The sequence below is a fragment of the Bactrocera neohumeralis genome, unplaced genomic scaffold (assembly GCF_024586455.1).
Source record: "Bactrocera neohumeralis isolate Rockhampton unplaced genomic scaffold, APGP_CSIRO_Bneo_wtdbg2-racon-allhic-juicebox.fasta_v2 ctg2805, whole genome shotgun sequence".
Classification (NCBI taxonomy): Eukaryota; Metazoa; Arthropoda; class Insecta; order Diptera; family Tephritidae; genus Bactrocera; species Bactrocera neohumeralis.
The window spans coordinates 1,495-18,749 of record NW_026090358.1 but is presented as its reverse complement, the minus strand read 5'-3'; the positions used below and the strand labels follow the sequence as shown (position 1 = coordinate 18,749).

Sequence of the window (17,255 nt, the reverse complement as noted above, 5' to 3'; positions counted from 1 at the left end):
GTTCATAAGGGCAGTGATTTGGCCGTATTTGGAGTACAAAATATAGACGAAAATGATGAAATAACACGCTACCAAATGGGTAGATACATTAGCAGCAATGAAGCTATCTGGCGCATACTTAGCTTCCCCATACACCATAGAGAACCTGCTATTCCACATCTTGCAGTGCATCTTGAAAATGGACAACGTGTGTATTTCACGGAAGAAAATATTCTCCAAAGAGCATTTGAACCACCAAAAACGACACTAACCGAATTTTCACTCTTTGTCAAAAAACTGATATGTATGGTCAATTCGCAAAAACACTATTATACACTGATGTTCCATGCTATTTTACATGGAACACGTCAGCTAAAAACTGGGAACCACGTAAAAGGGAGAACGACATCCTTCAATTGCAGGCATATTTAAAGCTAAGATATTGGGACGACTTTATACTGTACATCCAAAACAACGTGAATGCTTTTTTCTGCGTTTATTGTTAGTAAATGTTCCTCGACCAATCTCTTTTATATTTTTACGAATAGTTAATAACCAAGTGTTCAGTACATATAAAGATGCTTGTCACGCGTTGCAACTTTTAGAAGATGACAGCCATTGGGATCTGACACTTGCTGATGCTGCTTTAACGTCCTCGCCGAGTAATATTCGTCAACTATTTGCCATTATTTTGACGACATGTTTTCCAACACAGTCATCTACATTGTGGGAGAAATATAAGAACTACATGTCTGAAGATATACAGTCAAACCTGGATAAGCGAGAGTTCAAGGGAACTCAATCTCATTCTCGCTTATAGAGGTTTCTCGCTAACCCGAGTGCGATAAAACAACAAAGTTATTTAGTTCCACGCAGTAGAATAGGCACAATATTGACAAGAAAACAATACAAAAACAATTGTAGGAATTTTCACGAAAGTTAAGAATGCGCCATAAAATAGCAGATGTTAAATTTTGAAGTTTGTTTTGTCATTTGTTACTGTATGTGTGTATCTTTAATGTATGTATGTATTCTTATTGTAATTATAGTTCCTCCTAAATAATATACATAAATAAATAAAGCTTGACTGTCGCTTATAGAGGTATAGATAAGTACCATTCTCCCTTACGGAGGTCCATGAAGGAAAAACGACTCTCCCTTAAAGAGGATTCTGTTTCCCGCTAATAGAGGTTTTGGGAGCTTAAAATGACGGTTCCTGGCTCTCACTCTCACTTATAGAGTTTTCTTACTAATCCAGTTATCACTTACCCAGGTTTGACTGTACTCTACCGACATAAACAAATAAACCACTCTACAAACTTAGGCTTCACACAAGATATGTATAACGAAGCATCATTAGTGATTGAAGATTTATGTATTATGATCTCAAGTTTACCACTTAGTCATTATGGTATTCCATCTCCTGATCGCCCAGCTACAGACTTAGTAAATAGTGATTTGCAGCGAGAAGAACAATTTAATAATCGTGATTTAAATACATTTGTTACTAACAATGAACCATTATTAACTGAAGAGCAAAAGAACACATGCAATCGAATTATGTTGGCTGTTAATGCCAAACAAGGCGGTTTTTTCTATTTAGATGCACCAGGTGGGACCGGTAAAACATATTTGTTATCTTTCATTCTTGCGAAACTACGGTCACAACATAAAATTGTATTAGCAGTTGCATCATCAGGCATAGCTGCTACTTTGTTGGATGGTGGGCGGACAGCGCATTCCGCTTTCAAGCTACCATTAGATATGTATTCATAACAATCCAAATGCAATGTGTAATATCAAAAATCGGAATGGCAGCAGTGTTACGGAAGACTTCGATCATAATTTGGGATGAGTGTACTGTGGCTCATAAGCATTCACTGGAAGCAATAAATAGGACTATGCAGGATTTAAACAATAGTGACAGACTTTTCGGTGGTACTATTGTATTACTCTCTGGTGGTTTTCGGCAAACGTTGCCAGTTATTTCTCGCTCTACTTTTGCAGATGAAGTTAATGCATGTCTAAAACAATCAATTTTATGGAGAAATGTTGAACCACTCAGACTGACAAAAAACATGCGAGTACAACTCCAAAATGATCCAACAGCACAAGAATTTTCTAAACAATTACTGGATCTTGAAAACGGTGAAATAGAATTTCATCAAGATACTCAACATATTAGATTGCCAGATAATTTCTGTACTGTTGTTCAAACTAAAAATGAAGTGATTGAGAATGTCTTCCCAGATATACTAAATAACTATTTAAATCATGACTGGTTTAGTAATCGTGGAATTTTAGCAGCGAAAAATGTTGATGTTGATCTGATTAACTACCAGATATAACAATTATTACCAGGTGATTTAATGTCATTTAAGTCTATCGATGCTACTGTAGAAGAAAACGAGGCAGTGAATTTCCCAGTTGAAATTTTAAATTCCTTAGACATATCAGTAATGCCACCACACAATCTACGATTGAAAATTGGATCACCGATTATTCTACTGCGTAATTTAAACCCTCCTAAACTATGCAACGGCACACGTTTGGTGATCAAAAGAATTACTGGAAACGTTCTTGAAGCAACTATTTTGACAGGAAAGTTTAAAGGAGAAATTGTTTTGTTACCCCGTATTCCGATGATACCATCCAATTCTCCCATACCATTTAAAAGACTACAGTTTCCCATTCGTTTAGCTTTCACGATGACTATAAATAAATCTCAATGCCAAACAATGTCTATTTGCGGATTAGACTTGGAAAATCCATGTTTCTCCCATTGGCAATTATACGTGGCGTGTCCACCAGTAGGAAGACCATCAAGTTTATTTGTATTAAGAAAGGACCGATTGACTAAAAATATTGTACGTAGATTGGCGCTTCATTGAACATTAACTGTGATTTATTACGATTAAAGACATTTAGAGTATATATGTATATCAAATAAAAATATTCAAAGTATTTATTAAATATGTTATCAAAATGTTATGTTAATTTGTGTTAAATTGTGTCTTTCAAATCCTTCTTAAATCACTCAGCCACAGCAACGCGTGGCCGGGTCTGCTAGTTGTATTATATATGTTGTATATATACTTTATGTTATCTTACATAGGTATGTATGTAATCTCGTCTGTCGCGAGAGCACGAACGAATGCCCATGCAAAGAGCGCGTATAGTAACATACATACATATATTATAAGAATACACGCGGAGTATATCTGTGTAAAATCTCATCTGTCGTGAGAATGGCTGAAAATGCTCATCCACAAAAGTGCCCAACGCGCCATAAGAAGTTTTCACTTCAAAAATATTTTGGCTTGTTGACACAAAAGCCAACTATCACTTGAAGTCGAAGATTTGCTTTTGCAGAATACCACTTTGGTGGGCACAATAACTGGCAATAAACCGCAACTGTCAAAACTATTTATGGTATTTTCGGTAAAACGATCGCTGTTTTCTAATATTCAGAAAAATACTTCAACAATTTTTTTTACAAAATTTATGATAAAAGATAAAGAGTTATACACTCACAATGTAATAATCTTTTGGCTTACATCTTTCTTAAAAATAGTGATAGAACTTAAATATGCACTTTTCTAGCTTTGATCGCTGCAAAATCACATATCATATCATTGTAATTTAAAGTTGAAGCAGTTTCACATTCTATTGAGAGAATCGGATTGGACAGTCTTCTCTGACTCATGGTCGATCTCAAGTAAGATTTGATCAGTTTAAGTTTGCTAAAAAACCTTTCACAAGATGCAACTGATACAGGTATAGTGAGTAGTATTCTTACAGCTGTCGCTAACGTCTTGTAGGCTTCCAGTCCCATTGAAGAAATGTATAATAAAACTTTTTCTGGCGAAAATCCAATTTGTTCTTCGTTTTTCTGCGCTCTCTTTAATAAAAGTAGGACGTCTTGGATGTCCCTGTATAAATCTTCGTTATCCAAGTCATCTGGATAGGATTCGGCAAGTTGCTGGCATTTTTCTTTAATTTCGACTAGTTTGTCATTGTATGAGTCTTTGGTTAATTCTATAATTCTTTCAAAATCACAAAGAAAACCAAAACGGTCATTAAGCTTTTCCAAATTTGTGAAACGGGTGGATATTTCCATTGATAGCTTATCCAGAATTTCGATCATACAGCGTCGCATTTCTTCTTTTGAATTCAAACCAGCATCTTCAGATATTTCCCCATGCATATTTCGCTTCTTCCGAATTCTCTTGATAATAGTAACACCCCACTGTTCGCACTTATTTTTGGCTTTGACTATTGTTTGATCGCACAAACTGGTCCTCCAGTCATTCAGTTTATCCACCAATATTTGCAGTTGTCCCAATACATGAGTGAAAGTCATTCCTTTTTCTTGTAACTTTCTTTGAACTTTATCAAAAGATTCGAGAATTTCCGCCCAAAAAAAGAAAAGTGCGACGAAACTGAACGTTTCAATGGCATTAATGACTAAAGCTGCGTCTTGTCTGGTGTCAATATTCTCAGCAACCGAATCTCTCAATTGTTCCAGCGCCGAAATGACTTCGTCTAATTGCGTTGATACTGGTTTAACAGCTTGAGCTTCTGAACTCCATTTGGTTTCACAATGTCTTTTGACAGTTATTTCCACGTATTGTTTCAGAATATCCCACCTGTGCGTAGAAGAGGAGAAAAAAGTAAAAATACGCTGTATTGTACCAAAAAATGTGAATACCTGGACATTAACGTGAGCTGCGTGAACTCCAGCCAAATTGAGAGAATGGTTGTCACAAGGAACAAATTCAGCTTGAGGATTTAGGTCGAAAATCCTTTGCTGAACCCCTGTATGTATTCCGGCCATTGTTGGTGCGCTGTCATACGATTGCCCTCTGCAATTTTTCAGGTCTAATCCATCTACATCCAGTTTGTCTATAATGGCTTTAGTGATTCCTTCTGCAATTTTGATTTTTAGAGGGATGAAGTCGAAGAAGACTTCTCTACTTCAACGAACCTAATAACTTGGGACATCTGTTCTTCATGTGCGTAATCCGGAGTTGAATCGAACATCAAACTGTAATATTTTGCATCTTTATACTGAGAAATAAGATACTGACGCGTTTTATTTCTCATAAGCACTAAGTGCTAAAGGCAGTTTGACAGCTTTTTTGTGGGAACAAAATACAGCAAAAACAGCACAAGGAGTTTTTGGTTGGAGAGAAACACATCCAGGTGCGATGTATCCTTTCACCATTTTTTAACGTTTTCTCAAACCAAATGTTGTTGAAAGATCAACCAGTATTATCCTGTGGAAACGCTGAGTCAACATTCTGGAGATTTTTTGTACCTTGGGCTATCATCAGGTCGCGAAAAGATGGAAATATTTTACTTGGCCAAGCTCCCACATCTTTTAAAAAAGCAAAATCCGTACCTTCGTCACTTTGCAAATTCTAAACAAAATTAGAAAGAAATATTAAAACAAACGTAACGAATAAAAAGATAATATTCATATTAACATAATATTATTCTACATATAATTTATAAAACGACGTTAAAAAGTACGTTCCTCGAAAGTTTGCTTTGAGAAATTTGGCAAAATTATAAGTAGGTCAAATGCTCTAAAATAGTCGAGAAAATGCAAGGTCTAATTTAAGGCAGATTGTTCATGCAAATTCATGTTGTTGAGGATCTAACCAATCGTATAGAATCAAGCTTACAGAACAATCTAGCCGTGTCGTTCTTACCAATTTCATCTGCATCCTTATTGTATTCATTGTCAGTTTCTCCAGATGAGGTCGAGTCGTCGACTAAGTACGCCGCATCTAGCGCAGTCGTTCCCTTGTTGATAAAAACTTCCATGAAATTTTTAAATTTTTCGATACTTTGGTCTTTACGCTTTTTCATCTTCCGAAACTGCGCGCCACTGGATTTGTTTCGTTTCATTTTGCTATGTTTGAAGATAAGCTTTATTTGAAGTCATAAAAAATAACAGCTTCTTTGTTATAATATACTGATTATAATGCAATTGATTTAAATTATCTACTATAGTAACAGATGTTTGAATCAGTAACAACCTTCGGCAAACTGTGAGAGCGACACATTGCGACGTAGGGGTGACAAAAAAAAACAGTATTTTTATTTTTACTCTGTCGTCGCGACGTGTCACTCTCACAGTTACCCTATGCTTTGAATGCAACAAATACTTTTATTTCTCCAAATTTTCAAAAATGGTATTCAAAAACTTCAATTCGGGCAAAAACCGTATTGTGAGAATTTTGGAACTTCAGAATTTGTGTGGCTTCTAGTTCCTAAATTTTATATACTTAATATCGAAGATATTTTGTAAAAACTCACTTTTGTTCGAACCACCTCATGAAACTTGTAGGTAGGTGGATAAAGGGGCGGCAAAACATCCTTCGCCCCGTGCGCCCGAAGTTGTAGTTACGCCACTGTGTCGCAGAATTATAGAGAATGCTTTCGGCCAAAGAGGCTTACCAGTAGCTCCAAAAAATGTCAACGTTATTGTACACACATGCTGTAGTTTGCACAATTTTTTAAAAATGGAAAATTATGAAATTTCTTCTTCTTTGTGGATCCAAGATGCAGCAGAAAAGTGGATAGAAAATCAATCGACAAACTATAAGAGCTGGGGAAAATGATGTAACAGCTTTGGCTATTAGAAATGCAATAGCTTTTAGTTTTCGTGAGTATAGAAGTTATAACAGTTAGCATAGCTAAAAAATATACCAAAACAAAGTTGTCGTAGCTAACGAAATATACTCGTATCAGAAATTCAATTCAGCAATATTTTGCAAATAAACAATATTATTTTTTGATCAATAAAGTTCATTTTCAAAAATTATTGAGTTCAACTTTGCAATTCAAATAGCGTGTTTCGATTGTACGGTGGCTGACCGATAACTGGCGCCCGAAAATTCAATGATTTGAAGTTGCCCACACCGAAACTTTACTATAAATAAGCAAACTCAGAAATCGTCGCAAACCAAACTGGCGTCAAGTGTTTTTTTAAAATTTCGTATAAGCAGTAAAGCCAACAATTAGGTGTTTTATTAATTGGCAAAAGCAAAAACATACTTAAAAATTTTTTAAGGATATATGCAATAAAGCCAACAATTAAGTATTTTGTTAATTGGTAAATGCAAAATAAACATCAAGATTTTCATTAAAATACTTATAAAATGGGCAACCAAAACAAAAAAACCACCAAATTAACGCCCAAAGTGAATTCACACACTCCCCAGTAGAGGACTTACTATTCAAAAAAGATCCAGTGGACAGTCCAAAGAGAATGCAGAGGCTGATACTCCAGTAAGCTAATTTTAAGTTTACATCAAATTTGTAATTACGCGATATATAAAAATCTTAAGAATTGTTAATAGCAATAAATACAGTCGGTCAAATAAAATTTTTGTAGAAAATACAGAAAACCTCAGAAATGGAACAAATTCAGGAAGCTATTACACATATAACAGGTGCTGTTAATGCACATATCGAACAATTCAAAATATTAAGCAATAGGATAAGCCAGTTAGTAAGTATAATTAGTCCTCACAACGAAAGTTCTATTTCAAATAACCTTATACCCTTAAGACGAACCTCCCCCCACTAAGCCACTGGATAGAGCCATATTACGACATATTAGGACGGCCCTAATCTCATATAATAAATTTAATGATGATTGGAGAACAATCAAAAACTGTTTGTCACTGCACTATGCAGACAAACGCGATCTTAGGACTTTAGAACACGAGCATCCTTATCAAAAAAAAAACACTTCAGCGTAGAACAATTCTATTCAAGAATCAATCATTAATTATCGCAAATAATAAACAAAATAAAGAGTCAGGATTATTCCAGAGAAACAAATAACGTACTACTAGAAACCTAAGGAACCAAGCCTTTGATATATTTATCAGAGGCCTAAACGGCGAATTGTCCCGAAGCATACGATTCTTACCTTGAAATACAAAATATTATAATAAGGAATTATTTAATCTACACAAAAAATGCAAGTAACTCATTTCAAATGCAAAAAAAGCTAAGTGAAACTAAAGCCAATATTTGTACCAAGGGAATTAAACCCGGCCAAAAAATATTTAATTTATAATAATAACATTCAAAATCAGGCACTGCCACTACCCAGACCTACCAGGTCTAGTGGAGGTGGATCAATACATTCACGAAGAATAAAATATATGAATCCAATTATTCTTCAAATATCTCTAGAAAAACACCAAAAATTATTGAATGTCCAAACATAGGACGAGGAAATAAATTTTATGACAGACGCCTGTCTAATAGCCTATCCTATTTAGAACTAACTTAAAAAACGAGGATATTGTCAAGTTCCTTATAGATACGAGAGTTAATAAAAACTTTGTCTCCGAAAAACCTTCAAAAAATTCAAAGAAACTTGACTGTCGTTTTAAGGTTCACTCATCCGTAGGTGAAGTAAGTATAACCCATAAACTATGTGGATCATTCTTCAGAAGTATAGCTACTACTAATAATTTTAATTTCTTTATGTTACCTAATTTAAAATAATTAATCATTGGTGATGATACTCTCAAAGAATTGGAAGCAGTCATAAATAGGAGAAATAACACAATAACACTCAAGAAAGTGGTACTGCCACTAAAACAAAATATCTCTAAACAAGTAAATATAATAATATTCAAAAAACCCCAAATGAGCATGAAGTTAAGGAAATGATATATAAATATTCGAAATTTTTCGGACCGGTCTCCAACGGTAGGACAATCGACACAACTGTATTAGCAGTAACTAGAATAAGTGAAGAAACGATCTACTTAATACAAAATCATATCTTTACCCAACCAACTTACGGGGCGAAGTATAAAAACAAGTAACAGAACTTCTAAACAATGGTGTAATAAGGCCTTCAAAAAGTCCGTACAACTCCCCACTTTGTTCCAAAAAAAACCAAGTTCATCAGGAGAAAAAAAGTACAGAGTAGTTGTAGATTATAAACGACTACACTGAAAATAATGGACAGACTAGAATTAAGGAAAGTGCGCCCTTGTTTTAAAAAGCTCAAAATATACTTAAATATAGTAAAATTTACTCAAAGTATGTAAAGTTCTTTTAATTTGAGTAAATCGTACCCTTCAATTTTAGGACGATCGTACTTAAAATAAGAAAATCGATGTCTTATTTTAAGTTCATGGCATTTTCCTATATTTTAGTAAAATTGTACTGAAAACAAGTCATTTTTAGACTTTATAAGTGAAAGAAGTTCAATTTTACTTGGTTTAAGGACAATATTTACTTAAACTTTCGACAAGTAAAAATTTATTCAATTCAAGGATGACTCAACCTTATGCGAACCGACTATTTACTTAACTCAAACTTTGATATAAGGTCATGCTTCCTTATTTTAAGTTCAAGCATACATGGATTGTTTCTCTTTACTCTAATGCAAGCAGACATGAATTCTCTCAAAATAAAGCAGCGATAATCATATTTTATTGAACAGTGACAAGTGAGCGATGGAATTTCGTTATGTGCTATAAAATGTCAAATACAAATATGGAAAGAAAAAAGGCGCCGCGAACGTTTTTGCTTTGTATTAATTTTTGTTGTTTTTTTTTAAGAACACAACATTTCGGAGGAAAGTTTAAAGTTTATACAGAGAAGCCACATTAATGAAGTATTCCCCAAAGAACTTTTGGGACGCAAAATTATTTTTGAATAGAGATTGAAGGAGTGGCAAATAGAACAAGGAGTGGTAATTATGAAATGAAAATCTAAATAATGACATAACTAATCAAAACAAATTCCATTAGTATTAAATGTAAAGACAGGGAGACTTAATTCTAGAGTCAAAGACCTTTTAATCTAAGGAAGTGGTTTTTATATGATGGCCTTATATTAAGAACGTCTGTACTTTAAATTAAAGACAACAACGTTCTTCGTTTAAGAAAATTTCCTTTAATTTAATGCAATATTTTCCTCTTTTTAAGGAAACCATATGTACTTAAAAGTAGAATCGTGTTTTCTTAACTTAAGGAAGACATGTCTTTAGTGCTATTTCATTCCCATTTTTTCCTTAAAACAAGTAAATTTTCCATAGTTTTAGGACACATTTGTTTCAGTGTATATGCAATAACAAAACCTGATTCCTATCAAATACGTGATATAAACAACACTCTCGCTAGCTTAGGCGAATGTAAGTATTTTACTACACTCGACCTTACATCCGGATTCCATCAAATCAGGATGAAGAAAATAGACATAGAAAATACAGCCTTTTCTGCAGAAAATGTTAATATGAATTTACTAGCTTGCCATACGGTCCTAAAAATGCCCTTTCCATTTTTCAGAGAATGATCAATGATGTTCTCAAAACGCTTTTAGGAAAATTCTGCAACGTTTATATCGACGACATTATAATAATAGGGAAAACTAAAGAAGAACATTTACAAAATATTGAACAGGTGTTCACGGTTTTGAATAAATAAAATTCAATCTGGAAATATCTAAATCTTTTGGAAGAGTAGTGAGTTTTTTAGGTCACATCTAATTTTTTTAGAACAGAAGTCAGTTTTTTAAGTAATATTGTTACGGGAAAAGATATTTTGCCTGATCCTGAAAAAATATCCGCTATTAAAAAAATTCCTGCACCTGCTAACCTTAAGGAATTAAAACGTTTCCTTGGTTAAGCTTCATATTGTAGGAGATTTATAAAATACTTTGCAAAAATTACCAATTTAACTAGAGGTGAAAATGCTCAAATAAAAGCAACCCAATTCAAACGGATACAGGTTTCACTAACAGAGAAAGGCTTAAAATCATTTAATAATATAAAATACTTGCTTACGTCTTCTGAAATTCTGGTATTCCCAGACTTCAATAAACCCTTTATTCTGACGTCAGATGCTTCCAATACAGTAACTGGAGCGTAAAGGGCTGCTCCGAATAATCGGTCTAGACATCCATAACTCACATATCTAGATCACTCAATAAAACCCAGGAGAATTAATCCACAATAGAGAAAGAAATTCTCCCCCTAGATGGTCCCTCCACATATTAAGGACTTACTTATATGGAGGTAAAGAAATAAAAATCATTACTGATCACCAGCCACTTTATTTCGTGCACTGACAAATTTTCTAAATTTTTAAAATATTGCAGGATAAAAAATAAAGCAGGGATAAATTGATAAAGCTTCTACACTATTTCACTGTACCAAAGACATTAGTCACGGGTAGTGAAGGCAGCTTCATAAGCCCAATAACTCTTAACTATTTGAAAGGGTTGGAAATCTTTCTAGCGCCACCTCAGAAAAGTGCAGTCAATGGTGCGATAAAACGTGTGCATTCCACTATTGTTGAAATAATCAGATGCCTCCAAATGGAATATTCTGATTGCTCAATTAAAGAAAGTGTCAACATTACAGTTGGCAGATACTCGTATAATAACACGATATACTCAGTTACAAAAAGGAAACCAGCCAATGTATTCTTTGGAAGGACAGAGAGAATTAATTCCCAAGATTTAACAAACTTCAAGGAAATAGTTAATTTTGACCTTCGAAGTGAAATAGCCAGGAACCAAAAAAATGCTAAATTATCACAACAAAAATAGATCAAAATTAAAGAATTTCGAACCAGGTGATACTATAGGCGTGTTTTATTTGACCATCTCAAGCTAATAGCTAAATAATCTATATAAATAAAAATGAATTGTTGTTCGTTAGTCTGATTAAAACTCCAGAACGGCTGGGCCGATTGAGCTGACTTTGGTTTTAAAATGTTTGTCGTAGTCCAGGGTAGGTCTAAACGGTGAGCAAATAAGGAAAAATTACGAGTAAGATAGAGTAAAACGACAATTCCATTTTCCCAAATAAAAGTTGACCACTTACTTGCTGTCAAACATTTAACGGTATTTGTACTCTCAGTTCCACTCGAATTGAAGAACGCATTAAAACAAGACTTTTGAATCGACAACATAATATCAACTTTGCTCATAACATCGTGTATCTAAATTTCAATTTCAAATTTCAAAATATAATATATATAAATATAATTAATGTGTTGACATGTTTGATGGTGCCAACCTTACAGTGTTACCAACTCTCAAAAATACTTTTATTATAATAACGGGGCATCTCTGCCTGTGCAGACTACACATTGCTTATTGCTTACTAGATATAGAATACTACATAGTTTGCCATATATGGTAAGCTAGAAGCTGTCTCTTCAGCAGTTTAACAGCGCAGTTTTCATTTATATGAAAATTTCGAAGAGGCAACATATTCCATTTCCACATATGCCGACGGCATTTTAATTTCGGTAATATGAAAATTAGAAGAGCGAGTTAAGACGGTTGTGTTATATTATAAAAATGAAGTACATTTTCAAAATAACATTTAATATTTAGTTTAATATTGTTAATTTATAGAAATATTATGGAAATTTTGTTGGGAAGTCTTAAATTTAATAAACTTATACAAGCATAAATCAAAATATCATTTCTCATTTTAAATTTATTATTTTAATTGGTATATAAAAAGTTATGCCACAATTATTATATAGTAGTCCAAAAATATAAATTCTTCTTTTTCCCAGAAATACATTTGTAAAAAAAGGATCTTTATCCTTTGTTATTATCTTATTTCTTTCAAAAATACATTTGTAAACAAAAGGATATTTATCCTTTTTTTATGTTCCACACAAAAGATTTAAGGAGTTCAAGAGCTCAAAACGTGCCCTACATCAGCTACCTACCCGACGGCATTTCGCAAATGATAAAATAAATTTTTCAAGAGCTCAAAGCATACGCTACATCATCTCGAACCTACCTACCCTACGCTTTTGAGCAAATGATTAATTAATACAATGGAGAGAGCAAAGATTTGTTTATCATATTCACAGTCCAGAAACGAGCACATCCAAGAAAATTTTAAATTTTTGTATATGAAGTGTATAAATATAAATAAATGACTTAATATGTATATAATATGTGCATTTGGATCCTTAATGTCAACGTGTATTAGTAACTCTTTATTTCCATCAACTTGGCTCCATCTACTTGGGAACCACTTGGATCGCCAGGACATGATAATATGGTGTAAGTACTAAGCGAATCAGACAAATCTGATTCGATCAGAACATTATCAATGTTGAGCTGCTGGCTGTCTTCAATAACATCAATATCTACCAGAACATTCTTGATGTTGGGCTTTTGGCTGTCTTCAATAACTTGAATGTCCTGTATGTCTTCGGCCGATAAATATAATTCACAGAATGTCTCCTCAGATGATGAAGATGGCATTGTAGAAACGTGTTTTGGTTTAGATAGCAGCTTTTGCTTTAATATATTTTTTTGTACTTTTGTCCTGTTCACGCGTATTATTAGTTCTACATACTTACCACACTTGGTACAAAATCTGAAGGTAACAGCGATTATGTTGTAGCATTCGTCGCATCTTAATAATAATTTAATACAATCTGGACAGTTATTATTTTTTTCTGCCGTTCCATCCACTTTTTACAAAACGGACAATGCATTTTTAAGGAGTTGAGGGATATATAGCTTCACTATAACTATATTATAGTTGTTTGAATTCTTTATTTTCTCGATGACAGATGTAGTTCTTCTTCTTTTCCTAACCATGGCCATCGTCAAAAAAAAAAAAAAAACGATAGATGTAGTTTGATAGTTATAGTGTAAATATTTGTCAGTATTCACTCAAAAAAATTGTCTATGGTAAAATGTCACTTGAAATGTTAACGTCTCTTTGCTGTGCATCTATACTATAATTCTTTAATATTCCTAAAAATCTAAAAGCAGCAAATTTCAATAAAATTAAAAAAGTATTGTGTCGTGTGTTTGTGACTTACTAAATATGCCTCCAATAAATAGGCGGTGCGCAGTTCGCCGGGTCAGCTAGTGGACAAATAAAACGTACTTAGCTTATTTCATATTTTCGCTTAAGCCCGAAGTCTGTTGGCAACGCGGGCGGGAACAGTCGCTGATATTCAATTTGTTTCAAAATGTCTGATGTGAAGAAAAGGCCAGCAGAGAACGTATAATATAGAGAAGGTTCATGGTGTGGCGATTGTCATCACGTTCCTCTTTTTGGAGGGGCTAAATTTTCTATTATTGCATTTCACCACAAAAAAATATTAGCGGATTTCACCAATATTTAACATGAGGGGTCGAAAATAGCAGAATTGAGCATTTTCAGTGTGAAATGAGAAAAGTAATTCTAACTTCAATATTTAGAAATGTACGCTTACAGATTCGCATATTTACAATGCGCAAGCGGCTATGGATATTCTCTATATATTTGATAACAAAGCTCAAGTGTATATATGTATGTACATACATATGTATGTAAGTGCAATTTGACCCATTTAATGATGAATTCCAGATTTAACTGTTGAAATGTATAATTAAGTAATATTTGTAATATCCAATGTCGAAATATACATAGATAATTCAAATTTAAAACGTTAGATGGCCCACACTGTACATATGTATTTATTTACTTTGGGCATTTGAAGTTTTGATAAAATCTTAAGTCATATGCATATAATTATGTGTACATGTAAACAGATTTTAAAAAACCATGCGCATAATGCTCACATATTCACATATGTATGTAATTTTGTGTCCATGTAACATACTTTGCCTACAAACCAGCGTTTTTTTTTTTTTGTTTTTTTTTTTTTTAAGGGGAAACTTTCATAGATATTTAGTAGTATGCAGTATGTCGTACTGCTCGCTAAAGGTGCACTTCATTCGGGACCACGCCTAATGAGTCATATCTTACTAATCTTCCTATATTAGACTTGCGAAACAGTACGCCTACGTACTAAACCCTTATAAACCCTTAACTCCGTCATCTGTAGCTTTATGGAAGGCCCTGCGGGACCGCCGCTAAGGCAGTAGGAAAATATATGCTCCGCATTTTCACTACTGTTACCACAGAATGAGCAAGTAACTCCGTTGTCAGGACCATACCTACGCAGGTACTCTCTGAAACATCCATGTCCTGTCAGAAACTGCGTCATATAAAAGTCTACCTCGCCATGCTTTCGTTCCACCCATTCTTGTACATTTCTGATTAATCGGTGCGTCCATAATCCCTTTGTTGTTGTGTCCCAACGATTTTGCCATTCCTCTATGCTTTCTTGTCTTTCCCCTTTTCGCTCTGCAATTGTCAGCTTTCTGCCTATAATTTTTCTCTTGTCATAAATCCGCTTCAGTTCTCGAGCCATTATTTCTGGCTGCATTATTCTAGATATAATGCTAGCGGCTTCATGAGATACCGTGTGGAAAGCGCTAATAGTTCTAATCGCGCTTAGGCGGAATACCGATGTTTTGCATTAGTGCTGGCCCCCATACAGGTGCAGCATACATTATGATTGACTGGCTAACCTTGACCAAAAGTGCTCTGCTGCTTTGTTTTGGACCTCCTATGTTGGCCATAATTCTCGCCGCATTTACACGGGCAGCTTTTACGCAGGCTTTTTCAATGTGGACTTTGTACCTGAGTCTTGCGTCGATCATTACACCAAGGTACTTTAGTGCTGATTGTGTTGTAATGATGTGTCCGTCAATGTTTAAGGAGAAATTCTCGAGTTTTTTTCTGCTTGTAATAAGCACTGCTTCCGTTTTTTGTTCCGCGAGTTGGAGTTTTGAGCTATTTAGCCAGTGCTTTATTTTTAGTATCGTCTCACCACATATCCTCTGAATTTGGTGGAGTTCTTTGGCCACTATGGTTACCGCAATATCATCGGCGTATCCGATAATGTGTACTTCTTTAGGCAGCGAAAGGCGTAGTATCCCATCATGCAGGACATTCCGTGTACTCTTTTACCGTGTACTCTTTTGGACCTTCGTCTGTGTTGTAGAGCAGCAGCCTTTCGGACAAATAGCTCTGTATGATGTTCAGCAAGTATGCTGGTGTTTTTTTCGCCTGTAACGCACGCAGTATGTGGGGCCTGTAAGCCGAATTAAATGCGTTTTTACGTCGAAGGTTATGACCGCGCAGTATTCTTTATTGCCATACATCCATCTTTCTCCTTCTATGGCGTTCTCCGCAATACCTGTGAGCTTCATAATTGCGTCAACAGTTGAGCGGCTTTTGCGGAAGCCGCACAGTGGCACCGCTCCATACATTTCTTGGAAAACAAGTAAGGAAGGGCCAAGTTCGGGTGTCACCGAACATTTTATACTCTCGTATGATAAAGTGACAATAATTTACATATTTTTTTATTTTGCTGTAAAATTAATTAGATTAGATCAATTTGTGTACTTTGAGTATTGAATTGTATTTTCATTTCCTAATGTATATATTATACCGAGAAGGCATCAGATGGAATTCAAAATAGCGTTATATTGGAAGAAGGCGTGGTTGTGAACCGATTTCAGCCATATTTCGTACATGTCATCAGGGTGTTAAGAAAATATTATATACCGAATTTCATTGAAATCGGTCTAGTAGCTCCTGAGATATGGTTCTTGGTCCATAAGTGGGCGGCGCCACGCCCATTTTCAATTTTAAAAAAAAGCCTGGGTGCAGCTTCCGTCTGCCACTTTTTCCGTAAAATTTAGTGTTTCTGACGTTTTTTGTTAGTCGGTTAACGCACTTTTAGTGATTTTGAACATAACCTTTGTATGGGAGGTGGGCGTGGTTATTATCCGATTTCTTCCATTTTTGAACTGTATATGGAAATGCCTAAAGGAAACGACTCTGTAGACTTTGGTTGACATAGCTGTAGTAGTTTCCGAGATATGTACAAAAAACTTAGTAGGGGGCGGGGCCACGCCCAGTTTTCCAAAAAAATTACTTCCAAATATGCCCCTCCCTAGTGCGATCCTTTGTGCCAAATTTCACTTTAGTATCTTTATTTATGGCTTAGTTATGACACTTTATACGTTTTCGGTTTCCGCCATTTTGTGGGCGTGGCAGTGGGCCGAGTTTGCCCATCTTCGAACTTAACCTTCTTATGGAGCCAAGAAATACGTGTACCAAGTTTCATCATGATATCTCAATTTTTACTCAAGTTACAGCTTGCACGGACGGACGGACGGACAGACGGACGGACGGACAGACGGACGGACGGACAGACAGACATCCGGATTTCGACTCTACTCGTCACCCTGATCACTTTGGTATATATAACCCTATATCTGACTCTTTTAGTTTTAGGACTTACAAACAACCGTTATGTGAACAAAACTATAATACTCTCGTTAGCAACATTGTTGCGAGAGTATAAAAAAACTCGGAAGAAAGAGAAAATTTT

General features: G+C 34.8%; 1 protein-coding gene across 1 annotated transcript; it reads right to left on the bottom strand.

Moving 5' to 3' along the window:
• Positions 1–3,537: 3,537 nt before the first annotated feature.
• LOC126766873 (uncharacterized) lies at positions 3,538–5,791 on the bottom strand. Its single transcript, XM_050484556.1, has 3 exons — positions 5,697–5,791; positions 4,691–5,402; positions 3,538–4,628 (listed from the first exon to the last, which is right to left on the bottom strand). Exons 2-3 carry the CDS (start codon positions 4,696–4,698, stop codon positions 3,563–3,565), a joined length of 1,074 nt encoding a protein of 357 aa, XP_050340513.1. The 5' UTR covers positions 4,699–5,402; positions 5,697–5,791; the 3' UTR covers positions 3,538–3,562.
• Between the last annotated feature and the right edge of the window lie 11,464 nt (positions 5,792–17,255).